This window comes from Eptesicus fuscus, chromosome 20, assembly GCF_027574615.1.
Source record: "Eptesicus fuscus isolate TK198812 chromosome 20, DD_ASM_mEF_20220401, whole genome shotgun sequence".
Classification (NCBI taxonomy): Eukaryota; Metazoa; Chordata; class Mammalia; order Chiroptera; family Vespertilionidae; genus Eptesicus; species Eptesicus fuscus.
Window position 1 is genome coordinate 41,607,764 of NC_072492.1, and position 25,809 is coordinate 41,633,572.

Sequence of the window (25,809 nt, forward strand, 5' to 3'; positions counted from 1 at the left end):
TTTTTTAAAAAATATATATTTTTTTAAAGTGCAGGGCCCTTGCTAAAAAATATGAAGGATTTAAAAAATAAAATGAAGCATTTCAAGAGGACACTACATAGGTCTCACACTCATGAAGCTGGTCCTACGGGCAGGCCAGCCTCAGAGCAGTGTAAGGCATGGATTGGCCAGAGAAGAGACTGTGAAGGTTGAATGGTCATATCATAGGGAATCACATTAAAGAACTTGGGCCCCGGCTGGTGCGATCAGTGGTTAAAGCATCGGCCCCTCTCACCGAAGGGTTACGGGTTCAATTCCCAGTCAGGGGCATGTCCCTGGGTTGCAAGTTCATCCCCAGCCCCTATCAGGGCGTGTGTGGGAGTCAACCAATTGATGTGTCTCCCTCACATCGATGTTTCTCTCTCTCTCCCCCTCCCTCCCCTCCACTCGTTCTAAAAATCGATGGAAAAAAATATCCTCAGGTGAGGATTAAAAAAAAATAAAAAAGAACTTGGCCTTCACCCCTGCAGAGAGGAACCATTGGAGGGTTTTAAGGGTTTGAGGCAGGGAGGGACCTGTACAGATTGGCTGCAAGGAGGATGGATTCATGGGACATAAGAATGGGGACATGGGCCCTAACTGGTTTGGCTCAGTGGATAGAGCATTGGCCTGTGGACTCAAGGGTCCCAGGTTCGATTCCGGTCAAGGGCATATAACTTGGTTTCGTGTACATCCCCAGTAGGGGGTGCGCAGGAGGCAGCTGAGTGATGTTTCTCTCTCATCGATGTTTCTAACTCTCTCTTCCTCTCCCTTCCTCTCTGTAAAAAAATCAATAAAATATGTTTAAAAAAAAGAAAAAAAATAAAAAGAATTGGGACATGGGAGATAAGACAGTCAGGAGATTATTAGGCAGAAGTTCGGGCCGACCTGGGAGAGAGGCATGAGGCGGCGCGGGAGGGCTGGATTTCAGAATGCTTTGGAGGAAAATAAGCAGGACTTGGCCAGTGATTGGCTGTGTGTTGCGGGGAGGTGGGGGGGTGGGGGTGGGGGACTGCAAGGATGATACCTAAATGGAGGAGCCACCACCTGAGACAGGGATGAGGATGCTGAGCTGGTGTGGGGGGAGGGGTATTTCAGCCTTGGGCTTGCGGGGTTGGTGGTGCTGGGAGACCCCTGCGGGAAGGGTGCAGGAGGCACTGGGGTCCATAGCTCTAGCGTTCAGAGGAGCCATGGGCTGGGGTGCAGCTCCGGAGAGCACGGGCTGAGCTGTGGTCCTGGTGGTCCCTGCAGCTGAGGGAGGGGATGAGATTCGGCAAGAAGTGGTAGAGCAGGGAGAGAAGGTGGGGCGAGAACCGATCCCTGGCATCTCACAGGGCTGGGGAGGGGGGACATCGGGCGCCCCCCTCCTTCCAGGTTGTTAGCTCCCCCTTTCTAAGGCCCCCCCCTCCACCCCCGCCCGGCGCTTGGGGCTCAGTCAATGTTTTATTAAACTGTGTGGTGCGATACAACAGTAAGAAGATCTAGATTCCTGCCCAGTGAGATCTTGGCCCATTTCCATAACCTCTCTGCCAGCCACCGTTTCCTCAACACGGAGATAGCGCCTATCCTGACTATCTCGGGTATTTCTGTTTATGCACTTAAATAAATAAACAGTCTAGATGTATACAACTTACCGGTTACAACACGCCTTCATAAAGCTTCTCAAGCTTTGTGAACTGTGTTTGTGTGAGTGTGTGTGTGTGTGTGTGTGTGAGTGTGTGTATGTGTGTGTGAGTGTGTTAATGTGTGTGTGTGAGTGTGTGTGTGTTTGTGTGAGTGTGTGTGAGTGTGTGAGTATATGTGAGTGTGTGTATGAGTGTGTGAGTGTGTGTATGTGTGTGTGAGTGTGTGTGTGTATGAGTGGGTGTGTGAGTGGGTGTGTGAGTGTGTGTGTGAATGTGTGTGTGGAGTGTATGAGTGTGTGTGAGTGTGTGTGTGTGAGTGTTGTGTGTGTGTGAGTGAGTGTGTGTGTATGAGTGTGTGTGAGTGTGTTGTGAGAGTGTGTGTGTGTGTGAGTGTGAATGTGAGTGTGTGTGTAAGTGTGTATGAGTGTGTGTGTGTGTGTGTGTGAGTGTGTGTGTGTATAGTGTGTGTGTGTGAGTGTGTGTGTATGAGTATGTGTGTGTGTGTGTGTATGAGTGTGTGTGTGAGTGTGTGTGAGGAGTGTGTGTGAGTGTGAGTGTGAATGTGTGAGTGTGTGTGTAAGTGTGTATGAGTGTGTGTGTGTGTGTGTGTATGTGTGTGTGTGAGTGTGTGTGTAGTGAGTGTGTGAGTGTGTGTGTGTGTGTGTGTTGTGTGTATGTGTGTGTGTGTGTGAGTGTGTGTGTGTGTGTGTGTGTGAGTGTGTGTGTGAGTGTGTGTGTGTGTGTGTGTATGAGTGTGTGAGTGAGTGTGAGTGTGTGTGTATAAGTGTGTGTGTGTGTGTGTGTGTGTGTGAGTGTGTGTGTGTGTGTGTGTGTGTGTGCGCGCGTAACGTTAATCATTAGCACAGCATGAGTTGAAAGACTTTCCTGAAAATGGCTCCTGGGCAGCACGAAGGCCTCTTCAGGGCTCTCTTGTGGGAATTGGCTCTCATCTCAGAGCCCTGACTCAGCCTCTAGGAATTGCTGGGGCTCCCCCCACACCCCCAGATTAAACAAACACTGGGCTGCCGCTGTGTGCTCCTGGCCCTGGGACATCCCAGGAAGCATGCCCCCCCCCCTCCCCAGTCCCCCCAGCTGCATCTCTCCTGCTGGAATCAGCAGGCGGGCAGAGCCGGGCGGGGTGAGTCTGGAAGGCCCAGCCCTGGTGACTGGGTGACTGGGTGGCCATGGAGACCACTGGCACTCACCCCGCCCTCAGCTCGCCGGTGACTCATGTCCCTCAGCCCTGACCTCTGGGCCCCGCTGGGTGGGTGGCTGCCCAGAGAGCACGGGGTGTGGGCTTCGGACAGCATTCTGCCCTGTCCCCCTTTCCCAAGGCCACAGGGAACCTCAGGGCCGTGGGCAGAGGAGCACATGAGTGGTCTGGCATCCGGGGCCTCGAGGGCCTTGGGGTCCCCAGCACCTGGAAAGTGGCAGAGAGGGGTGGGATGCTTCTGACCGCGAACCCCCCACTTCCCTGCTGCTTTAGCAGGTGGGACACTGTCTGGGGGAGAGAAGCGTGGAGGGAGGTGGGAGGTCGGAGCGAGCCGGTGCCCGGTTTGCACAGAGCACATGCCCTCGGGCTCTGTGTCAGCCGCCCTCCATCCTGGTTGTGTTGTTGTCGAACTCCCAGTCAGTTTGCTTATTCAGTGATACCTGTGCCCGGGGCCAGTGCAGATCTCCGCGTTTGACAAGTCTTATCTAATGTGATCCAACAGCCTGGTAACGTGGGCACTCCTATTGGCCAGATTGTAAAGGCAGGGCCGCCAGCGCTTCCACACGTAACTTGCCCGAGATCACACAGGTCGTGGGCCTGCCTGGCCCCCCCACCGGCACCCTGGTTCCCGAGGATGTGGCCTCTCCTGCAGCCCTGCCTGTCCCCTCCCGCAGTCAGCCACCCCGGCCCCCTCTCTCCCTCCCCCCTCCTCGGCCTGACTCCCACTTTCTCCCCAGTTGTTGTGCCAAACAGTCAGAACCCCCACCCAGCCTGCCGTCCCTGCCCCTTTCCAAAGTTCTTTCTTACCACACCCCGTCCTGGGCGAGGGCGCCCATTGCTATCTCCCTGCAATACCCATAAAAAGGGAGGCTTACCCTTGGCATCCAAGCAATCCATTTTTTAATCGGCCCTATGTTTATTACTTTATGGTCCGTGTCTTCTGCGTGTTTGCTCACAGCCACGCTGCCTGCGTGTGTGTGTGTGTGTGTGTGTGTGTGTGTGTGTGTGTGTGTGTGGTGTCTGCCTGCCGGGCTGGGAGCTCAGCAGCTTCGGGGGGCCTTGCTGTTTGCAGTATGACCTCTGTGTGACCCCTGTGTGGTGTTTTCCAGCGTCTGTCACCCCAGCTAGTCTGGGAGCACCTGTGGGCAGGAGGACAGTCTTCTTCACCCCGGAACCCCAGCCCCCGGCCTGACAGCTGGCATTGACCGTGAGGGGCCTGGCGGCGGGGGTAAAGGAAGGACTAAGAGCCGAAGCCGGTCTGGCTCAGTGGATAGAGCGTCGGCCTGCGGACTGAAAGGTCCCAGGTTCAATTCCGGTCAAGGGCATGTACCTTGGTTGCGGGCCCATCCCCAGTGGGAGGTGTGCAGGAGGCAGCTGGTCGGTTCTCTCTCATCGATGTTTCTAACTCTCTATCCCTCTCTCTTCCTCTCTGTAAAAATATCAATAAAATATATTTTTTAAAAAAAAAAAAAAAAGGAAGGACTAAGAGAAGGTGCGGATGTGCACGAAGACAGTTAGTGATGATGGGGACCAGGGTCACAGGTCTGGGGGCCGAGTTGTGCCCCAGCCTGTCCCCTCTCCCTCTCTCTGCCGCTCAGGACTCGTAGTCCAGCCCCCTGAACCGCCCGGAACCAGAGGGAGGAAATCGGGGTGAAGACGTCAGGGCTGGTTGGCTTCCGAGTTAAGCACAGGCCATGACTTAACTCATCAGCCGGGTCGCGCTCTGGGGCCGCTGGCTGCACCCTGAACCCCGGCCAGCCAGGCCCTCCCCACCCCTCCATCTTCGTTGGTCTTCTAGGGGAGAGCCTCACTGGGTGGCCTTGTGGGTCGGGCCTGAGGTGTCGTCTCCTAAGGGTGCCACTGCCTTTCATTGTCTCACCGCCGTCATGGCCGGGGGAGGGAGGGACACCACGCCCTCTGCCCGGCCACAAACCCGCCAGCCCCCCTTCCCATGTGCACGACGTTAGGGACCCTCTGTTTGCCAAGAACGATTTTCCACCCGGAACATGGAAACATAGTCCCCGCCCTCAGACAGCGTGGCAGCGCGATGCGTGACGGGCTAACCCCCGTGACAGCACTCCCCGCGCCTAGCACTGAGCTCCTGCATCACAGGTCAGAGGTGTGCACAGAGGGCGAAGGGCGCAGAGAGGAGGAGCGCCATCTCAACGTGGGGGACAGGCACGGGGTGGGCACAGAAAACCGTCGGGGCGGCTCTGGGAGGAGAAGGCCTGGAGCTGGGTCTTGCAGGATGGGAGGACGGCGGCTGAATGGGGAGCAGAGGGGAGAGGAGCCACTGGGGAAAGCGCAGGAAAGAGACCAGGCTGCTCCCGAAGACGTTGGTCCCGGGGGCGGGGGACGTGTATGGGGAGCGGGGAGGGCTCTGCGGCGGGAGAGATGGGCCAGGGGAGATCATGCAGAGCCCTCAGGCCCGTGGCCAAGGGTTGGGATTGACGCCTGCAGACCAGGGTCCCCGCCAGTGGGCAGCAGACCCTGTGCACTTGTGCCAAGGGCCCAGGAACCCATCGACGTGTTTGTAGGGTTTCGGTCGGTGCACCCCAGAGGGACGACAGTCAGGTGGGGTGGGGGGCTCTTCCACGCTGAGGAAGGATGCTTTCGGAGGACAGGAAACCCACACGGCCAGCGTCTGTCTGACAGGATGCTCGGCTTCACGGGAAACGAGGTTTGTGGTTAGCCAGGGCTGCCGGAGCAAAGGGTCCCAGAACGGGTGCCTCGAAACATCAGAAATACATGTTTCCCCGGTTCTGCGGGCCCGGAGCCTGGGATCAAGGTGCCGGGTGGGTTCAGCGCAGTGGCTGGCTCCCAGGGAGACTCTGTTCCATCCTCAGGGGCGATGGGAAAGGGGCACGCGGGAATGCAGGTTGGCGCACCCGCTTAGAGGATCCACCCCGGGTGACCGTCGGGATTGCGTCCACACGGGCCCTGGCCAGGGTGCTCAGTGGTTAGAGTGTCGGCCTGCACCCTGAAGGGTCGTAGGCTCGATTCCCGGTCAAGGTTGCAGGTTCCATCCCCGGCCTTGGTCGGGGTGCGTGCGGGAGGAAACCAATCTATGTGTCTCTCTCACATAGTGTTTCTCTCTCTCTCCCCATCCCTCCGTCCCTTCCACTCGCTCTAAAAATCAATGGAAAAAATACCCTCGGGTGAGGATTAACAAAAAAAAAAAAAAAAAAAAGAAGAGTCCACACAGGCAGAGCGTTTGGGACAGTGCCTGGAACACAGTCCCGTGGTCTCCCTGAGGGAGCCCTCCCACCAAGCGGGGGGAAGCCCCCCCCAGTGGTAACCCCACCGCCCACCTCAGAGCAGAAGGCAGCCTCCGCCTGCCCCTGCCCACCTCCCAGCTGCACCTGGTGTGGCCCCCAGAGACCCATTTGTGGCCTTGCCCACGTGTCCCCTGAGCCTTCCAGAGAAGGGGCGTGCTGAGGGGAGGGGCAGCGCCTGGATCTACTCCTGGATCTACTCCTGGAACCACCTGTCGGGCCAGACGGGACCTGTCCAAAAGGGACCACAGAAACAGCGCTCCAAGCCCCAGCAGCCATCAGGGTCCTCGGAACCCCCTTCGTGCATTTTACTTGCTGTACTCAACCAGGACACGTTTCCCGGAGCATGCACTTTGCGTGATTGTTTGTGAGTATCACCCTTGAACCCAGTTTTAGAAAGGGGCGTTTAAAGGTGAGACGTTGTATCGAGCAGCCTGCGTGAGGGCGATCTGTTAAAGGGATAGTCACAGTCTAAGGCAGTGATGGCGAACCTATGACACGCGTGTCAGCACTGACACGCGTAGCCATTTCTGATGACACGTGGCTGCTGAGGCGGCCGCATGCCGAGGATGAAACATTTGCTGCTCCTGAGGATGAAACATTTGCGAAATAATGTTTTTTCCTCCAAGTGACACACTACCCGAGGTATGCTCAGTTTTTTGGCGAAGTTGGACACACCAAGCTCAAAAGGTTGCCCATCACTGGCCTAAAGCCTGATCTCAAACTCCCCTCCCCACTCTCCTCCTCCCCCAATAAATCCCCCAAAGGCCAGGGGTTGGGCCTGGCTTCCCAGACTGGGCTCTCCCAGGAGGGTGGGTGGGGAGCTGGTCCTGGGGGCATGCTCCAAAGGGCAGGCCACCGGTGGGCACCCCCTGGAGCCTGGGCACTGGGGTTCCCCTGGGGCTCCTTCTCCAGCGTGAGGCTGAGAGGACAGGACCCTGCCCCCGTGTGTCCCAGAAATCAGAGGGGCCTGGGGTGGGGGTGGAGGGCCGGGGGATGAGTGCCGTCAACAGGGGCCTCTTCCTGTGAAGATGGAAATGGCTCCTGGCCCTGGTTAGAGTCCCCCAGGCTAGTTAGTGCCCATCCCTCCGTCCTTCCAGTCTCTTCCCAACACCTGAGCTAGGGTGACTTCTTAGCCTCTTCCGGTGTCGTCTGGCCTGGACATCCACTCTCAAACAGACCAGGTTTTCAGAGAAAGTGTCAGATTTAGAAAGGTGTGGGCGTCTTCCCGGGACAACAGTGTCCTCTTTCCATTAGAGCAAGGGACCTTGCAAAATACTGTCTTCCTTTCACACAAACCCTGGGGAGACAACGTAACAAGCCTGCTGCCGCTGAAACAAGAAGTGAAATAAACCGGTTTTCACCCGGCTGGCGGGGCCCAGTCGTTGAGCATGGACCCACGAACCAGGAGGTCACTGTTTCATTCCCTGGATTACAGACTCCATCCCCAGTAGGGGGCGTGCAGGAGGCAGCCGATGGATGTTCATCTCTCATTGATGTTTCTCTCCTCCCTTCCTCTCTCTGAAATCAGTAAAAAACATATTTAAAGCCCTGGCCGGTTTGGCTCAGCGGATAGAGCATTGGCCTGTGGACCGAAAGGTCCCAGGTTCAATTCCGGTCAAGGGCACATGCCCGGGTTGCAGGCTCGATTCCCAGTGGGGGGCGTGCAGGAGGCAGCCAATCAATGATTCTCTCTCATCATTAATGTTTCTATCTCTCTCTCCCTCTTCCTTCCTCTTTGAAATCAATAAAAATATATTTTAAAAAACATATTTAAAAAAAAGAAATAAACCAGTTTTCTCTCACACTCACCTGTCCAAGGGAGAGTAGGACAAAGACCACGGGCCACATTAAGAATTTCTCATTAAGAATGTTCCTGTTTCCATTTCGGTTGTGCAATCAATCACCGTACACATCGTGTGAAATAGAAGCATTTTAACAAACTTGGAAAAAGAAGCTTCTTGGTGAGGGAGGAGGCAAATCGTTAATGTGGGTCTTGAGGGATGAACAGGAGTCTGTCTTGGTTTACACGGGGGAGGGGGGGGGAGGCCATTCCTGGCCAAGAGCACAGCGTGCGTTCCTAATCTCACCCTCCAGGCAGCCTCTGCACCCGGGAAGGGGGCCGGGAAAGGGCCTCGTGTGCACGTTCAGGGACGGACGGTTGGAGAGGAGGCTGCAGAGATCCCATTGGAGGAGGACCAGGCCAGGGGGGTACCTGTGGCCCAGGGGGAGCCTTTGGAGGACTGTCCCGCTGAGGCTTAGGGACGGCTGTTTGGGATGGAGGGGATGCATTCACAAGGCCGTGAGGAACTGAACGAAGCAGAAGCAGAGTTGGCGCCAGTGGGGCAGCTTGGAGAGTTGGTTGGTTAGGATTTAAAATACAGCGGTGGTGGTGAGGGGGGGGCGAGCCGGGGGAAGGGACCGTTAGTTGTGTGCGTACACGCAGCCCCTGGAGGAAGGGAGCGGACAGGTGGACGGAGCATCTGAGCTGGCCAGCACGGGGACAGGAAGCTGCGGGACACGCACCTTACAGCCGGGAGGGAGAAGGCAAACACAAACCCCGCCTGAGGGTGGCTGCAGAGACCCCCCCGCCCCCCCACCCCCGTGCGCACCATCTGTAACAGCAGCCCGGGCTGAGGGCTGCACGCGGCCCGACTGATTTGCCAGAGGAGCTGTGGCGTAGACCAGTGAGGGGACCAGCGAGGACGTCACCCCCTGTGCACACGCTGCCTTCTCGCCTTTTCCTCTCTCCCCACCTCCTCAGAGCCCCTCCCCACCTCCTTCCCTGAGAGCTACCCAGCAAGGTCCATCCGAGGGACAGCTGGCCGTTGGGGGAAGCTGAGTGAAGTGGTACCTGGTGGGGGGAGCCATCACAGTTCTCCCTGAGAGTCTAATGACAGGACGGTGCCGTATGCAGAAAAACGACCGCCCTTCCCCGCACACGCGGGCTTGTGCTATGGTTTCAAGGCCCCAGAGCCCACCTCTAAGGAGGGAGAAGGGGGGGAGGCGATCTGCGGTTGTAGTGAGTCTGGAGGCACCGGGGCCCCCTGCCCACTCCAGCGCTGGGAGAGCTCGAGGGGGGGCCCTTCAGGGCACAGGAGCCGCAGCGCCCACCCAGCGCCGGCCGGTGCAGCACTGAACTTGGGGCGGAGCGGACGGCCTGGGAACCGGTCTGTCAACCAGTTTAACCAGGGACGGTTTCGACTCCGGAGTTCAAAGGAGCTGGGTGCACCCTGTCCTTCCCAGCCAGCGGGGACGGCGGCCCTTAACCCTTTCCCCGTGGTGCCCGGGGCAAGGTCCAGGCTTTGTTGTGGCCGGAAAGGGGTCTGAACCTCCTTGGGGCATGAACCGGGCGGGGGTGACCTTGGCTACAGGCGGCCAGCAACCAGGCGCTGGAGAGTGGGGAAACTGAGGAGAGAGGCTCCCCTCGGCCCGCCCCCCCCCACCCCCAGGCTTCCCTGGGGATTTCCTCCTCCGGGCGAGGCGGTCCCTGGAGGACCCTGGGTGGGTGCTGGGGCCCGGGGATTGGATTTCCGGGCTAATGAATATTCATCAGGCCGAGCAGGCCTCTGCTTCTGTTTACTTAGCCGGGAGGGGCTGGGTTTCAGGTTCACCTTGACTCCTGGAGGCACAGGGAGCAGGTAGCCCCGCTCCTGCACCTGTTTCTCCTGCACCTGCCGCACAGCTGCTCCGACCCAGCTCCCCTGGCCGAGCCGTGCCTGGCGCAGCACCCTGGCGGCACCCCCAGCTCCCCCAGGCTCCCCTCCGGGCAGCGCCTGCACTCAGCCCCTTCTCTAGGGAGGGGCTCACCTCGGCCTGCTGCAGCCAGGACTACAGGTACAGGCAGAGGGGGGCGGCGGGGAACCACGGTGTAGTCAGGGCCCCGTTCTGCCTCTGTGGCTGACCAGTCCAGCTGCGAGGGAGACCCTGGCATACGGGCTCCCACCTCCTCCTGGGTGAGCAGGCAGAATTCGGGGCTCGTCCCGTTGGCTTCCTGGAGTCCATCCAGGCCTCCAGCCTGGAACTCCTGGTGGGAGAGCTTCTCTCCAGAGCAGCTCTCTGTTAACTCTTGTTGAGCTGGAGCTGGAGCCCACCAGCGCCTACCCCCAGCCTGGAGGGTATTTCTGGCTGTCTGGTAGGAACCTCCTCCTGTTCCTGACTAGGGTACCCCAGACTTATCCAGAGTGGAGAAGTCCCACGGGGCCCCCCAGAAAGCTGAGGGCTGGGGCTCTGGGTTTTGTCTGACAACGCAGAAGCCGACTCGCTCCCTCCAGCCCCCTCCAGCCCTCCACCTTGCCCCAGTCAATGGTTAACTTGGCTCAGCTAAGAAGGGGCTCTACCTCGCCTGGGCAAACTCGGCTGCGGCAGTGGGGCCTATCCCGGGTGCCCACGTGCGGGCACGGTGGTGGCTGTTACAGGCACGGGGTGGTGGGCTGGCCCGGGAGGTCCTCTTGAGGCTGGGCTCCCGAGCTGTGCAAACAGCGTAGGTGTAGCGGCCTCCCCAGGGGCAGATTTCTATCCTCTCATGGATTGTAGGGCCCTGGGGCAAGGGCCAGCCCTCCGCTTGGCCGTGAACAGACTGCGGACCAAGCTCAAAATCCCAATTCATTCCCCGCCCCCAGCCCCCTGCGACCCTCTGTGATTAGTCTTGGCTACTTTGGGTAGCTGGGAAGTTGGGATAACACTTCCTTTTTTCTTTTCTAAGCAAGTCAGATTTTACACTCTCTTGGGGTAACTCACTGTTTACCAGAATCTTATAGCTAGCTGGGTTATTCTGCAAAACATAGGCCTAATTTAGCTGTTCTGCAAATTCAGATTCCCATAGGTCAGGCTTGCTTAAAGGGGCAAACACCTGCTTACTTGTGCTCGCGTGCCCTAAGCAGGGGGACAGAGAGCCCAGAGTGTAAGCCAGGAGGCCGGGCACCGAGGTGCCGTGGTGGAGGCTGCAGGGCAGGGTCCAAGGGCCATTCCCGACTCTGGTTTCCTGACAAGGTCCTTGTGATCGGTCCCTCCCTGTGGATGCTAACTTGAAACACCCATTACAGCGGGTGCATTGTAACTGGCACATAAAAAAGCCACTTCCTCCAGGCTAGGCGGTCTGGTTATTACTGTTGGTTCGGGAGCTGGATCCTCCACGGCCCAAGTTCCTTGGCAGCCCTGGTGGGGCCATGGGACTTGCCCCAGACCAGGTGGCAACTCAGGCACCCACAGGCCGAGCAAGGGAGCAAGCGTCCTGTCCCTCCTTCCCTGCCCTTCTCGCAGCTCCTTCCAGACACCATCCTGGAACACCGAGATCTGTGCAAGGCCGTGCTGGGCCCAGGTGGGGCAGGCTGCCAAAGCAAACCTCCCGGGCTGTCCCCCGGGTGCCCTCGCCGCTCCAGGGTGCCCGGAAAGTCCTTATCTGGCCGCTCTCGCCCCTCCCTCACTTCCTAAGTGGGAGCTGCACAAGATCCACCCTGGGGTCTCTTGCTGCATGAGCTGACTAGAGGGACAGGGCTGGCAACGTGGAGTCTGCTTTCTGGACAAAAGCCGTGGGAGGAATCGGTTGGGGGCATGCTCTGGGCAGGGGGATGGGCATATGGGGGGACAGGGGACAACAGCAAGGGGGCCGATGGAGGGAGGCACTCAACCCACTCCCAGCCTAGGCCAGCACCCTGCCTTCGTTTTTTCTGAATTTGATGTGTTCCTCCTCCAACAGAACAGACTCCACACTCATTGTGGCAGATCTGGAACTTAGAAAAGTGGAGGGGAGAGAGCACCCACATTCCTTCTACATAAAGGAAACCACTACTCGTCATTTGTCGTATTTCTTTCTGGTCTTTTTAGAGAAGGTAGTTAAGACCATTAGTTTTTAAAATATATTTTTATTGATTTCAGAGATGAAAGGAGAGAGAGAGAGAGAGAGAGAGAGAGAGAGAGAGAGAGAGAGAGAAACATCAATGATGAGAGAGAATCATTGATTGGCTGCCTCCTGCACGCCCCACACTGGGGATCAAGCCCACAACCCAGGCATATGCCCTGACTGGGAATCGAATCGAACCGTGACCTCCTGGTTCATAGGTTGAGGCTCAACCACTGAGCCACGCCGGCCGAGCAAGACCATCGTTTTTAGGAAGAGGTGACACACTTGCCTGTGCCCGGGCTGACTGACCGTCCAGCTTTCTGGGGTGTGGTGGCTGCTGCCCCTCCTCCCCAGGACCTTCCCCCGCCACACTCGGGAGTCCTGAGGCCGGACTACCAGCCTCTCCCGAAACAGAGCTGCCTGTCTGACTGCTCATCACTCCGCCTGCTCTTTCTCTGATCTCAACCCCCCTGGTCTGCATGCCCACCTGTCAGTGATGTCCGGGCAACTTTACCTCCCAAATCTCCACCGGCTCAGACGCACCTTTGTGGCGATCGGTAAATGGTGAGGGCTCCTCCCGGGCACATGGCTTGTCAGTGGAGAAGCCTGGACTTTAGCCCCCACAGCCCATCTCTTGGGTTTCCTATGGAGAGTCCAACCCGTGATAACCGTATGTCACATGTACCGCTTGGCCCCGCCAAACCTCCTTCCAGATTCTCAGCCCCCCTTAAAACCCGTCCTTGTGGAAGCTGGGGGGGGGGGGAGCGGGGGGCCGTAATCATAAGTTGTGTTTTGCAAAGCGTGTCTCTCTCTGTGGGCGGGCATCAACATCAGAGCTGAATATGAGGGCTGGGAGGGACGGATGAGGCCACTGAGGTCCAGAGAAGCAACTTGCCAGGGGTCACGCACCTGGAACAGTCCCAGGACTTCCCACGCCCAGCCTGAGGTTCCTCTCCCTGCTCATCACCAGTGGGAAGTCCAAATTACTACAAACATCACACGTCCTATTTAAATTTGAATGAATGGATTTATTAATTAATGAATTCCAAGCAAGATGCCCAGGGTGTTTCTGTCTGTCTGATACCAGCTGACCATCTGCCCGAAGGGTGTCCACGGCGGGGATGCTGTGTGACTCGGGCGAGCTGTTCACCTTCCTGCAGCCCCAAGGGACCTGGCAGCTCGATGCTGCCTGGCGATGGCGTGTGTCTCCCCCACTGTCACCTCCACTGGGCTCAGAGGGCTTTCCCGTCGATGTGCATGTGGCTGCCTCTTCCCCAGACCCTCTCTTCTCTCCAAATGCATTGCTCACTTACCTGAGTCTGAGGGTCACTCGGCCCCACCTGTCATGCCTTTAGGCCTGGGCCATTGACATAGCCTGGCTGGAGGGGCTCAGGTGGTTGAGCATTGCCCTGCGCATCGAAAGTTGCCCATTCGATTCTCGGTCAGGACGAAGACCTGGGTTGCGGGTTCCATCCCTGGTTGAGACACATACGAAAGGCAACTGATCGAAGTTTCTCTCTCTCTCTCTCTCTCTCTCTCTCTCAGCATGTCCTCAGGTGAGGATTAAAAATAATAATAGCCCTAACGGGTTTAGCACAGTGGATAGAGCATCAGCCCACGGACTAAAGGGTCCTGGGTTCTATCCTGGTCAAGGGCACATACATTGATTGCAGACTCATTCCAGGCCCTGGTCGGGGCATGTGAGGGAAGCGACCAATTGATGTGTCTCTCTCACTTCCTTCGATGTTTCTCTCTCTTCCCCTCCCTTCCACTCTTTCTAAATATCAACAGAAAAAGATCCTTGGATGAGGATGAACAATAACAAAAATAATAAATAATAAATAAATAATAAATAAAATGTGGTTAGGAGTCTAGAGGGGGCTGCTCCAAGGCACCCCCGGCCTTCTCCCCACTGACCCCTTCCTCTCTCCTGCAGAAGCCCCCCCTCCGCTCAGGGAGCACCATGACCGAAGTGGGCTGGTGGAAGCTGACCTTCCTCCGGAAGAAGAAATCCGCCCCCAAGGTGCTGTACGAGCTCCCGGACACCTATGCCCAGACGGAGGGCAGCGCAGAGCCCCCGGGGCCTGAGGGCGGGGGTGCCCCCAGTGACTTTAACGCGCGCCTGGAGAAGATTGTGGACAAGAACACGAAGGGCAAGCACGTCAAGGTCTCCAATTCCGGCCGCTTCAAGGAGAAGAAGAAGGTGCGGGCCACCCTGGCGGAGAACCCCAGCCTCTTCGACGACAGGGAGGGCCAGGGACAGTGAAGGGGGCCCAGGAGGACGCTAGCACCTCCCTGCTGTCAGCTGGATCTGAGCAAGGAGCTTGCCACGCTGGCCTCTTTGGCCGCAGCGGAAGCCCTGGGGGCAGCGGATGCCTGCTGGCAGGAAATGTCCGGTTTTAGGTTTGTATTTATGGGCCCCGGCTTTCTGGGAAGCCTGGGAGATGCCAGGGTCCTCCCACCGCCCCCCACCACATATAAAGGCACTTCGGTTCAAGGATGACAAGTGCCACCCAGGAAGGACAGCCCTCCTTGAGGCCGTGTCAGGGCGGGCAGGGAGGCGGACACGGAACAGAGAGAGGGAGCCTGATGGACTTCACTTCCGCCCAGGGCACGGGGTCAAGGGTGAGTTTGACTTGCTGCTCCCTCTGCTGTCTCTACCCGTGACTGTTCCCTGGACCAATCCTGAGAGTGCATTTTCCAGAAGACATGTGATGGGGGATCGTTTCCAGGAGCCAGAGGTGGGCTGAACTTGAGCTCACCTCCTAACACAAGTGGGAAACTTCTGGGAACTTTGCCCCCAGATGTGCAGGGGGAGGAGGACCCTGGCACTCCCTGGAGGTGCTTCAGAAGGCCAGGTTAGGGACCCCATGGGTCCAAGTTAGGGGGGGGGGGAAGCTGGTAGGACCTAACAGCAGCCAGTTCTTCCCTACCCGTATTTAAGATGGATCAGCCCCAGAGAGGAGTCCTGGAGCCTTGAATTTAAAAAAAATAATAATTGTAGGTTTCTCCCTTTGTAATAAACAATGCTGCAAAAGCTGAGAATCAATCTACACGCTCGTCTTCCATTCATTGAGAGGACAGTGTTTTAGGCCTTTGTTTCCCTTCATGTTAAGTGGAACCTGGTGCTCAAATCGCTCCTCTCACATTTCACACAGGGTCCCAGGTGTCGGGATGTAGGGACTGGGACACTGATTTCACCCTCAAGCCACCCTTCGCCCTGGGGGGTAGAGAGGACATAGGAAGGAGCTGGCGGCGCCCCCGTGGTCAGTCCCTCTGGTCCACAGAGGCCAGCAGGGGCTGCAGGAGAACAAAGCAGACCTCTGGGGACTGACCCAGAGTCGCAGTGGTTTGGTTTGGGATCAAGATTCAAATTCTGGTCCCGCCCCTCAGCAGCTGTGTGATTGGGGGAACATTAAAAAAAACCACCTCCGCTGAACCCTGGCCGGGTAGCTCAGTTGATTAGAGCATCGTCCCAACACGCTGCTGGTTCCATCCCCAGTCAGGGCACACAGAATGAATGCATAAGTAAGTGGAACAACAAATCAATGTTTCTCTCTCTAAAAATCAATCAATAAATTTTTTTAAAAAAACATACCTCCTCTGAGCCTGTTTTCTCTTCTATAAAAGGGCCTATAATAATACCTATTTCACAGGGAGTGGTCGATAACCAGTGGGCCATTAGTAGTCCTGTAGTAGGTTCTCCATTAACATTGGTCCCCGCCCCCTTTTCCCTTATTAGGAAATTAACCACAGCCCACAGCTTCCATTTAAGGAAGAAGAGAGAGCCTGCTCTTGAGGCTGTTAGATCTGGATCTTTCTCAAGCCGCAGGAGCTGGGAACTGGAAAAAATTGGCCATCTCTCCAGAGCTCATGGTGGGAACATGGAGAGAGAGACCAAGGTGGCCACTCAACAATGTGGCCCAGCAGCTTCCAGGCCAGCTCCTCGCAGGCTGCGGGCCACCCCGCCCCTCCCCACCCCAAGGAGCGCTGCTCAGGAAATTTATCACCAAAACAAACAGACCATACAAGGGGGCCTTTGTCAGGTGGCCTCCCCCGGGGCATGGGGCGCTCTGAGGATGAGGGAGGGAGACCAGGAGCAGGAGGAGGACAGGACTCTTCCCCTGTGCCTCCTCATGACGGAACTTTCTAAGGCCCCCCAATAACTCAGTCCATAAAGCCTCCCATGGAGGAGCCGTTTCCCCATACTCCAGTCCTGCCCACTGTTAATGCCTGACGTTCACAGAGGGTTTAAGATGGGCCAGGCCCACGCTGGCTGGGTGGCTAAGTTGATTGGCGTGTTGTCCTGTACATCAAAAAGGTTTCGAATTCGATTCCCAATCAAGTGCATGTACTCGGTTGTGGGTTTGATCCCAGGCCCTGGTCAGGGCACGTGTGGGAGGTGGCCAATGGATATGTCTCGCCAATAGATGTTTCTGTCTCTCTCCTCTCCTCTCCTCTCCTCTCCTCCCTCCCTTCCACCCTGTCTGAAAATCAATGGAAAAAATCCTTGGGTGAGGATTAAAAAAACAAAGAAACATCCTTGGATGAGGATTGACATGGGACAGGCAAGTACTCCCCGAGGTTCCTCATTTAACCCTCCCGTCCCCCATTGAGACAGGGCCTGTTACTAACTACCCCCGTTTTCCAGGTGAGTTGCTGAGCTTAGTCACTCACCCAAGATCATGCCCTCGCAGAGGTGCGGCTGGAACTGAAGCCAGAGCTGGGCTGCGCATGTGACCACTGAAACACACAGCCCCTTCCGTTCTTGATTTGCATCTGCTTAGGGGATGGGAAACTCGGGACAAAGAAAAGAACCGGTCACCTTCTGCTGAAGGAGAGGTGGGGTGAGACAGGGCAAGGCCTGGACTGTGGGATCCTGGGAGGTGAGCACCGTTTGAGTTTGAGGGTGCTGCAGACTCTGGGACCAACGGGGGAAAGCCAACCAGCGTTGAGGCTGAGTGTACCCCAAGACCCCAGATTGTAGGGACCTCCCACTCCAGCCCATCCTGAGCTTCCCTGAGGCGAGGGTAGGGGGATGAAGCTGGGCCCTGGGCCACAGACCCTACCTGTGGCCTAATTACTGCCACCATGACTCCTCTTAGGTGGGAGGGTCTGCGGACCCCTCTGCCCCGTGCATATGACCATGCTCCACGGCCCCAAACATGACTGCAGGAGTCTTCCCGGGAAACTCCATATGTACCCCTAACCGGGGTATTAGTGGATGGGGGTGAGGAGGTGGGGTGGTTACCAACGGCCAAAGGGATATCTGGCTGCCCCGGGAGTCAGAGCCCAGGCAGCTGCAAGTTTTTACCAGGCCAGAGGAGGAGGAACCGAAAGTGCAAATATGTGCAGGAGCCGGGAGAGGCTACGGGTTATCGACCACAGTTTCACTGGGACTCAACCCAAGGGGGGAGGGGGAGGCAGGCGGGGCAGGCTAGGACTGGCCTGTGCAGCGGAGAAGGGGCCAACCTCGGGCTGCAGGCGCCCCCTGCTGGATGCCCCACCTCCCAAGAGAGGAAAATGGAGGTGGGTGGAGAGTTGCTTAATCCCCCAACTCCCCTCCTCCCTAGGGTCGGGGCAAGACCAGGCCAGACCGGACATTAACATCACGCACATCTGATGAGTTTTTATTACAGATCTGGCACAAGACCAGGCCAGACCGGACATTAACATCACGCACATCTGATAGTTTTTAGTACAGATCTGGCACAGTGATTGCCGGACACAGAACAGAACTGCTGAGACCAGGCTCAAAGCCGGGGAGACACAGCTCCCAGAAACAAACAGGACAAGGAAGGGAAGAGTCCCCAGCACCCTCTCCTGTGGGCTTCAGAAAGGTTAGCATTGTGCTTTCCTGCACTCGGGCTTGAGGGGGGATCAACAACAAGAGAGAGGCCGTTGGGGGAGCTGGTCACTCACAGACACTGAAGCACATGCCCATACAGTGAGTGAAGCAGTTTACAGAGTGGCAAGTTCAATGCCACTGTGCACAAATAATAGTCCCTTCTCTCATCCTGGCTGAGTCAGAGCAAACATTTACCCAGCCTGGCTCCTCTCCACAGCCTGTAGGCCACTCATCCGGGCTGACCCTGGTCACCACACTTGTGCTCGAGGAAAGCAAATACAGTTCAGCACAGGCCTCGGCCGAGGGTTACGGGAGAATCCAATCGTGAGGGTGACAGGCAGAGGGTTAGAGGCTGAGGCCAGTGCACTGTCACCAGGGGTGGGGTGGGGGTCCTGTTAAATGCAGGAGGGAATTCCGTGGGTCTGGGGTGGGCTCCCAAGTGATGCCAATGCTGCCTGCCGTCCTGAGGGCCACACAGGGATCTAGACCAGGGGCTCAAATCTTGGCTTCACAAAGTCCCCTGGGGAGCCTTTGAATTTCCCAGTGCCCTCAGACCCGTTAAATCATCTCTGAGGGGAGGATCTAGGCATCATCAGGATCTGCAAAGCCCTCCCCTCCCCCCGGTAAATCCGATGTGGATGAAAACCAGTGATGTGGAGAGGTGAGGAATAGGGCAGGGGATGTGTGAGTAGTCAGAAAGGCGGAATCTCTGTAATAACTTAATTTCATACCTGGAAAGTAAAATAAATAAATAAATACTGTTTATAGACCAACATGGAAAATAAAGCTTGATTAAAATCTTCCTGGCCCGTAGGTACCAGCATAGGAATCCTTTCTACAAAACTCCTGACTGGGATTGAATACTTCCAGTAAGAGAATACTCACTGCCTGATGCTTACTACCCCCTCCCCCTTGAAATCTCTCCCCATATCGAAGAGAAATCTATTTCTGTGTAATATCCACCTATGGGTCCTTTGGAGTTACAGAGAATAAATTCCATCTTTTCCCACATTGCTGTGCTTCAGATAATGGAAGGCAGCTATCAGCAGGGTACATGCTATAAGAATATCTGTTAATAAACGAGTTAGTTAGGGTTCTTTTATTTGCAATCAACAGCAATGTATTCTGCGAGTTTACGTCAAAAACACCTTCTTTTTAGAGACAGTGGGTGTGTGAGGCAGGAGGAGGAACTGCACAGCCCGGCGTGGGAAGGAGGGCGCCAGGCCTCTCAGGGAATTGCATGAGCAGCAGCCAGAGGCCGTTGCTTCTTGGCTGCCACTCACAACGTGGCTCCAGGGAGCAGGCTCTGGGTCTCCCCATGTCCAATGTTGAATAGCTGACAAGAAAAACCGATTGGTGAGGTTGGCTCAGGTGCTTATGCTGGTACCAATCAGCTTTGGCCAGTATGACTCAGTCACAGTGGTAAAAACCCAGGGCTGCTGGGGGCCCGCTCTGTGTCACCAGGAAAGGGAATTACAGCAGCTGCTACCTCTAGAGGGAGCCATTCCAGTAAACTATTGTCAAAATCAAGAAAATAATGATGAGATTATCGTCCATTTGTGATTCTCTATGCCACCATTACACTCCACTAGAGAGCTTACTGAGAGCCAACCAAGTAGAGTACTCAAAGGACGAACTCTGAAGACGCCTACATATAAGGAGTGGGGCGGGCCTGACTCCCAACCCCACACCCTCCCTCAGCACCTGGTCCTCGCTCCCCTCCCGTGGGCACCGCAGCCTGGGAGTCAGGGAGCAAGCCTCTCGTAGAGCCAGTCTTCCTCCCCTCGGTGGGTCATGGGCCCCAAAGGGGCGTCTCCTGTCTGGAGGCTCCGCCGAAAAACGATCCGGTCGTGCAGGCGGTTGGTTTGGCCTTGCCAGAATTCCATCACCTGTGGGTACAGGATGTAGCCACCCCTACGAAGAGAAGCAGAGGTTTCGGGGCTGTGTATTTTCCCAACCATGTCACTCCCCACGACACCCCAGGGCCCCCTGCAGGAAGCTGCTATATCTCAGGGGTGACAGGGAGGGGCAGATCTGTAACTCCACAGATAGGGTAGCTTCCAGTAAACACGAGGGTCCTGGTGTCCCTTTCTACACGACTGTGAGGCGTCACTCACCAGTATTTTGGCTTCGGCACCTCCTGTTCCTGGTACAGCTTCTCCAATTCCTCGTTTTTCTTTCTCAGATACTGTTCAGGGGAAGGAGACAGAAGGGCCAGACCCGGTCAATGATGCAGTGAATAACCACTTACTGAGCATGTGCCAGGTGCTGGGGACACAGGTGAGCAAGGCACAGGTGGCCTCTGTCCTCCGGGAACACAGTCCAGCGGGAGGGTCCGACAGACAGGAGGCCCATCGGCCCATTTCCCACTCCCATTCCCCCAGGAAGACACCCTGTTCACTGTGCTGGAGAGAGAGGGCCCGGCATCCCTGGCAGACAGCCTCTGGGGATTAGCCCAGGCCAGTGGTCGGCACACTCATTAGTCATCAGAGCCAAATATCAACAGGACAACGATTGAGATTTCTTTTGAGAGCCGAATGTTTTAAACTTAAACTTCTTCTAACGCCACTTCTTCAAAATAGACTCGCCCAGGCCGTGGTATTTTGTGGAAGAGCCACACTCAAGGGGGCCAAAGAGCCGCATGTGGCTCGCGAGCTGCAGTTTGCCGACCACTGGCCCAGGCCCTCGCCACCCGGAGGACTAAGAGGAAGCCCCACTCACCTCCCGATCAGGGATGACGGAACTCTGGTGACTGACCACAGCCCCAATCTGGCTGCTCTTGGGGCGGGAGTGGAAGTAGCACGCGGCCTCCTCCTCTGGCAGCTTCCTCACAGGGCCCTCCACACGCACCTGCTCAGGGATGGCCTTGGCTGCACGGCGTTCAATGCCACTCGCCCTCCCCAGGCCACAGGCCCATTCCCCTCCGTCTTCTCTTTACCCAGTGCCTCACCACTCTTGGCTCCCACCAGACCCGCTAACTGTATGAGAGCTATTTGAGAGGCAGGATGTGTGCCCGGCCTGGGGACCTCCACTGGGCTCATTTATAAACCCGGGCCCCTCCCAACGCAGCCCGCCCCAGGCTGTCCGGGGAACGCTCACTCACCTGACGGTTCAGGGGCTCCCAGTAGAAGACAAGGGAAGCAAAGGGATTAGAGTCCTGGAAATGAAAGAGAACCCACAGACAGCCGTCAGGACAGCGGGGAGGACGCCTCTGGCACGCAGGGGGGAGGCAGAAGTCTGCAGCGTGCAGGCCCACGGGAGATGCACTCAGTGTAATATCTCATTTAAACCCTCAAAGGTAGGCCTCCTGTTACAGGTGTGGAGACAGGCTCAGAGAGGTTAAGTAACGAGCCCGAGTTCACACAGCAAGTGGCAGAGCTGCATCGGAAACCTAAGCCAGCTGGACTCCAAAGTGACGCTTGCCATTTCTCAAACCCACAGATTTTGCAAGTTCTCAGAAATGTATGTTTGGCTGCAGGGACTCAGGGAGGATGACTCATTTGGATTTACGAACTGCATGCATATGAAGTGCCAATTCTGTATTTGACACCAGAAGAGGTCATGGGGGTGTAACAGAGATACAACAGATGCAGCCCCTGCCCCCACAAAGCTTACCACTTACATTAATCACTTAATCATTAATTATGGTTATGTGATTAATGTAAGAGGACACAAACATTAATCACATAATCATATACATGCGCAGTTAGAAACTGAAAAAATGGCAGGAAAGTTGCTAGTTATAATGATAGCAAACAGCATGAGCGGCTGACAGTGTAGGAGTTGAGGCTTTTTTGAAGAGGCTACCATTGGGGCTGAGACTGAAGGGAAAGGGGTGACTTAGGTAAAGAGATGACAGAGGCAGGGGTGGCTGGAGAGAGCATTCACGCATGTGCAGCAAGGAGAACGGCCAGGGCAAAGGCCCCCAGGCAGGGTGGCCCTTGAGCACAGACAGCAAGCGGGTTGGGGTGGGGGTGACTGATGAGGCAAGGGCTGGCCTCTGCAGCCCCGAGGAGGATTTACCGTGACCCCTCACCAGCTCTTTTCCCTTTCGGCTCTCGAAGTTAGTGAAGAAGCGGAAGCCATCCTTGCCAAAGCCCTTCAGCAGCACCATGCGGGCAGAGGGCTTCCCATCTCTGGGACAGAGCAGAGCGCCGTGGTCAGAGCCCACTTCCATGTTCTCGCCGCTGCCCCTCCCTTAGGATGTCCGAGCATCCCTACAGCTGTGTCCCCTTACTCTGCACTGTCCGGGCACTCGGGCCACCCACCCATTCCCACTTGCCCCTGGGGATCTAGCCTGAAAATAAACAAACAAACACACACCCATATGACATTGGTGCCTTCCCCCTTCGTGCCAGAGGCGTCCTCCCCACTGTCCTGACGGCGGTCTGTGGATTCTCTTCCATTTCCAGGACTGTTAGGGACTAAACTACGTCCCCCTAAAAGCCTATGTTGATGCCCTTGCCCCCAATGTGAGTATTCGGAGACAGGGCCTTCAGGGAGGTGAGTAAGGGTCAGTAAGGTCATAGGGTGGGACTCTAATCCAAAAGGACTGGTGTCCTTATAAGAGGAAGAAACACCAATGACCTCTCACTTGCTCTCCCTGCATGCACAAAGGAAAGGCCATGTGAGGACACGGCACAAAGGCAGCCATCTGCAAGCCATGAAGACAGGCTTTCGTAACCAACTCTGACAGTACCTTAATCCTGGACTTCCAGTTTCCAGAACTGTGAGAAAATACATTTCTGTTGTTTAAGCCACCCTGTCTGTGTATTTCCTTACGGCAGCCCTAGCAAAGGAACAAGGCTCTAAGGGCAGCAACCAACAAGAATGCAACCGGCCGGTGCTCAGGGACCACAGAAGGCATGGCTATATCAGACCCTCTGCTCTGGGCTTTGGGGGACACGCAGGGCACAGCACGAGAGCCCTGCCTTCAAGGCCTTACATTTGAGTGAGGGGGGACAGCAAGAGTTGGATTGGATAAGAGGCTGATATGAGAGATGGCTCAATGGTTGACTACCGAGCGAATGATACAGCCAAGCACTGTCTACAAAGAGCTTCATGAAGAGGTCCCAGGAGACACAGCTCTTAAAGGGCAGCTGGGAATAGGATAGGTGGGGAGATAAGGGAGGCAAGGGTATATGGGGGTTGCATCAAGGGCAGAGATGAATGGGGCACTGCATTTCATCCCTGAAATGTAACTGAGTGAAGTGTGATCTTCGGTTTACAGGTAAGGGCACTGAGGCGCAGAGAGGACAAGTAACTTGCCTGAGGCCACACAGCATTTGAATAAAAGTGCTAGAACCATAAAGTTGTCACCCATCAAACTGAGAGCTCCCTCAGCACCCTGCTTCATCTGTGCCCGCCCACAGAAGGGCCCACGGCTATGCCCACCTGGTGCAGGTAGCCAGACACATGGCGTTGGCTTCCCCTATGTCAGGACACTGAACAGCCTCCTCGAACCAGGCAGCAAACTGCTTCAGGGGATCCAGAGAGGTCAGCTGCGCCTCCTCAAATGCCTGGGGAGGGAGAGTTTTATTTCATTTAATGAACACACATATTGCTTGATGTGTATGTAGAACTATTCTAGGCACTTTTCAAAGATTAACTTATTTAATCCTCATGACAAAAAATAGTGCCCAGGAAGTAGGTTCTGTTAGCCCCATATTACAGGTGGGGACACAGGCACAAGGAAGGAGACTGATGGTTGATGAGTCAGGGCTTCATGTCATGGGTGTCAAACCTATCATTTGAAAAGCCTTAAAAAAAAAAAAAAAGACAGATTCTGGACTCTGCCCTTGTAACTCCTCATTCCGTAGGTCTAAGGGTCAGTGGAAAACCGCATGTTTAACAACAGTTCTCTGGGCTCCTCTCCGGAGGAGGACGAAGGAAAGGACGTTTTCTCCAAGTGGTAAGCGAGGGAACGATGGCAGCAAGGAGCGTTCTCCCTCCTCCCCGTGAGTCCGTCTGCCGCCCCCACGTTCTGCTAACCAAACACCGGGAGGCTGAGTGTCCCTGTTCTAAGCATTTTGCAAACATCCGAGTCCGCCACATTCCTGCGAGGTGGGCACTGTCACTTCACCGGTGAGGAAACGGAGGCCCGGAGAGGTTATGGGAACCGCCCCAGGTGGTGCACCTCGCGAATGAATGGCGGGATTCCGGCCGTGCCTCACCCCCCACCACAGCTGCCTCCGGACCCCGTCTCGTCCCGGCCTCCCCAGAACCTCTCCCCGCAACGGTTGCCTTTGAACCAACCTCTCCTCTTAGGGAGATGGCCTCAAGCCCCTGCGTCCCACTGGGTGGCCCCAGAAACCCCGTGGGGTTCCTCCCATTTCCCCCCCCCCCGCTCCTCCGATGATCTGCGACCCCTTGTTCCCCGCCCCTGCGGAGACCCTGCCCGGCGACGACACCTCTCGGTCCCCGCGGTAACTCTTGCGCATCGGCCCCAGATCCATGTCGGCAGCTCGGCTGCACAGGTGACGCAGGTGGCGGGGCCACTCGGCCAGTCGCCCGAACGCCACGTTGACGCACGCGACGGGGCCGTCGGCCACGTGACCCAGCGTCGCCCGGCGCCGGGTTCCGGCGTGTTCGGAACCAGTTCCTCAGTCCAGAGTCTACCGCCGGGAAGGAAGATGTGTCAGTCGCCATGCCCAGAGACCCTACGTCCTCGGAGCCAATGGGAGCCCAGGGTCGGGGGAGGGAGCCAGGCGCTGGGACTCCATTGGTCGGAGTTTTCCGGAGCGCGGCCAATGACAGCGAGAACAGAGCAAGCCAGCGGCCAATGGGCGGCGCCTGTGGGGGCGGGAGCAGGGAGACAAGGGAATTCTGTCACCGCTGCTAACATGCACGTGGAGGTTTGTTCAAGATGTCGGGGCTGCTGCCTCCCGGGCCGGGGGCGGTGGTTGAGCCGCTGGGGGCTTGAGGGGAAGGGTCAGTGTTCAGTGGCTGGCTCCTGGTAGGTGCCTGAAGGCGGGCCTAGTGCAGGAAGTGTCCCTGCGGGGCAGGCTGGTGGCCTGGGAACGGACAAATGGAAATGGAATTAGGGGCCAGACCCTAAGGCAAGGTGATGGGGAGACAGAGAAAGAGGACATCTGGTTTGGGGAAGAAATCAAGGCTTGAGAGTGGGAGAGGCTGAAGTGACTTGTGATCCCTCCAAACAGGTGCTGTGTAGTGTGTGTGTGTGTGTGTGTGTGTGTGTGTGTGTGTGTGTTTGGTGGGGAGAGGGGGTGAGAAGGAAGACAGCTGAATGGGAAAGGGGAAGAGGGAAATTTGGGATCAAGCTGTCCCAGAGCAGCACCATCTTCCTCTTCCAGCTCTGAACCCCCTCTCTCCAGCCTCATTTCTTTCACCCCAGGCCAACCCCAGGCCAGACAATGCTGTTTTCTTTCCTCATGGCTTCCCCTCTCGTGATGCCAAGTAGATAGACCTCTCCCAGGCCTCCCCCATCTCTGCTGAGTTTCCCCTTTTTCACATGATGCCCTTCCTAGAGAGTTGGGGTTGGGTGCCTAAGTCAATGCCAGCCATCGCTGAGGGCACAGGAGAGTAGGTGGCTGTGCCAAGCCATTTCCAGGATGTCGATGCAGGGCTGAGAAATGGGAAGCCTGCCAGTGCCTACCCATTCCAGCTTTGGCCTGGCTGGGGCAGCCGTGGGTCAAGGCCTCTCTCTAGTCCTCGTTTCCACCATCATCAGGAAGGGGAGCTGCAAGCACCGTCTAGGCAGGCACCCCGGGACTGTCAGGTAAGGGAAATTCCTGCCCTGCCCAGGTGTCTGCATGACAGCTAAGCTTCATAAAGCCCTACTTTAGATAACCTGTCATCCTTTATCATGTGCACGTAGCTTGAGCCAAACAGAATCTGGAAGACAAATTTGCGGCAAAGAAATAACACATGTCTCAAGGCTTAATAATATTCATATATAGATTCTCCACTGGTTAGAATTTTTTTTTGCTGCATTGTTTTCCTCCATCAACATGATTGAGAGAGAGTTG

The 25,809-nt window shown here is 56.3% G+C and overlaps 2 protein-coding genes across 2 annotated transcripts; one reads left to right on the plus strand and one right to left on the minus strand.

Moving 5' to 3' along the window:
- Nucleotides 1–9,706: 9,706 nt before the first annotated feature.
- On the plus strand, nt 9,707–15,524 carry PRR15L (proline rich 15 like). The gene is made up of 2 exons (XM_028128738.2): nt 9,707–9,968; nt 13,910–15,524. Exon 2 carries the CDS (start codon nt 13,937–13,939, stop codon nt 14,237–14,239), a length of 303 nt encoding a protein of 100 aa, XP_027984539.2. The 5' UTR covers nt 9,707–9,968; nt 13,910–13,936; the 3' UTR covers nt 14,240–15,524.
- Nucleotides 15,525–19,095: 3,571 nt separating this feature from the next.
- PNPO (pyridoxamine 5'-phosphate oxidase) lies at nt 19,096–25,161 on the minus strand. The gene is made up of 9 exons (XM_054709426.1): nt 25,119–25,161; nt 24,232–24,422; nt 23,216–23,340; nt 21,858–21,957; nt 20,925–20,978; nt 20,543–20,671; nt 19,939–20,009; nt 19,526–19,735; nt 19,096–19,157 (listed from the first exon to the last, which is right to left on the minus strand). The coding sequence occupies exons 1-8, from the start codon at nt 25,159–25,161 to the stop codon at nt 19,567–19,569; spliced, it is 882 nt and encodes a 293-aa protein (XP_054565401.1). The 3' UTR covers nt 19,096–19,157; nt 19,526–19,566.
- Between the last annotated feature and the right edge of the window lie 648 nt (nt 25,162–25,809).

What these genes read in the sequence shown, in the direction of transcription:
- PRR15L (XM_028128738.2), top strand. Translation starts at nt 13,937, where the DNA reads ATGACCGAAGTGGGCTGGTGGAAGCTGACCTTCCTCCGGAAGAAGAAA.
- PNPO (XM_054709426.1), bottom strand. Translation starts at nt 25,161, where the DNA reads ATGAGGCTGGAGAGAGGGGGTTCAGAGCTGGAAGAGGAAGATG. An exon ending in TGTCTGGCTACCTGCACCAG is followed by an intron (nt 21,958 to 23,215) that starts GTGGGCATAGCC and finishes GCTCTGTCCCAG; the next exon opens with AGATGGGAAGCCCTCTGCCC. An exon ending in GCCGAAAGGGAAAAGAGCTG is followed by an intron (nt 20,979 to 21,857) that starts GTGAGGGGTCAC and finishes TTTCATTTCCAG; the next exon opens with GACTCTAATCCCTTTGCTTC.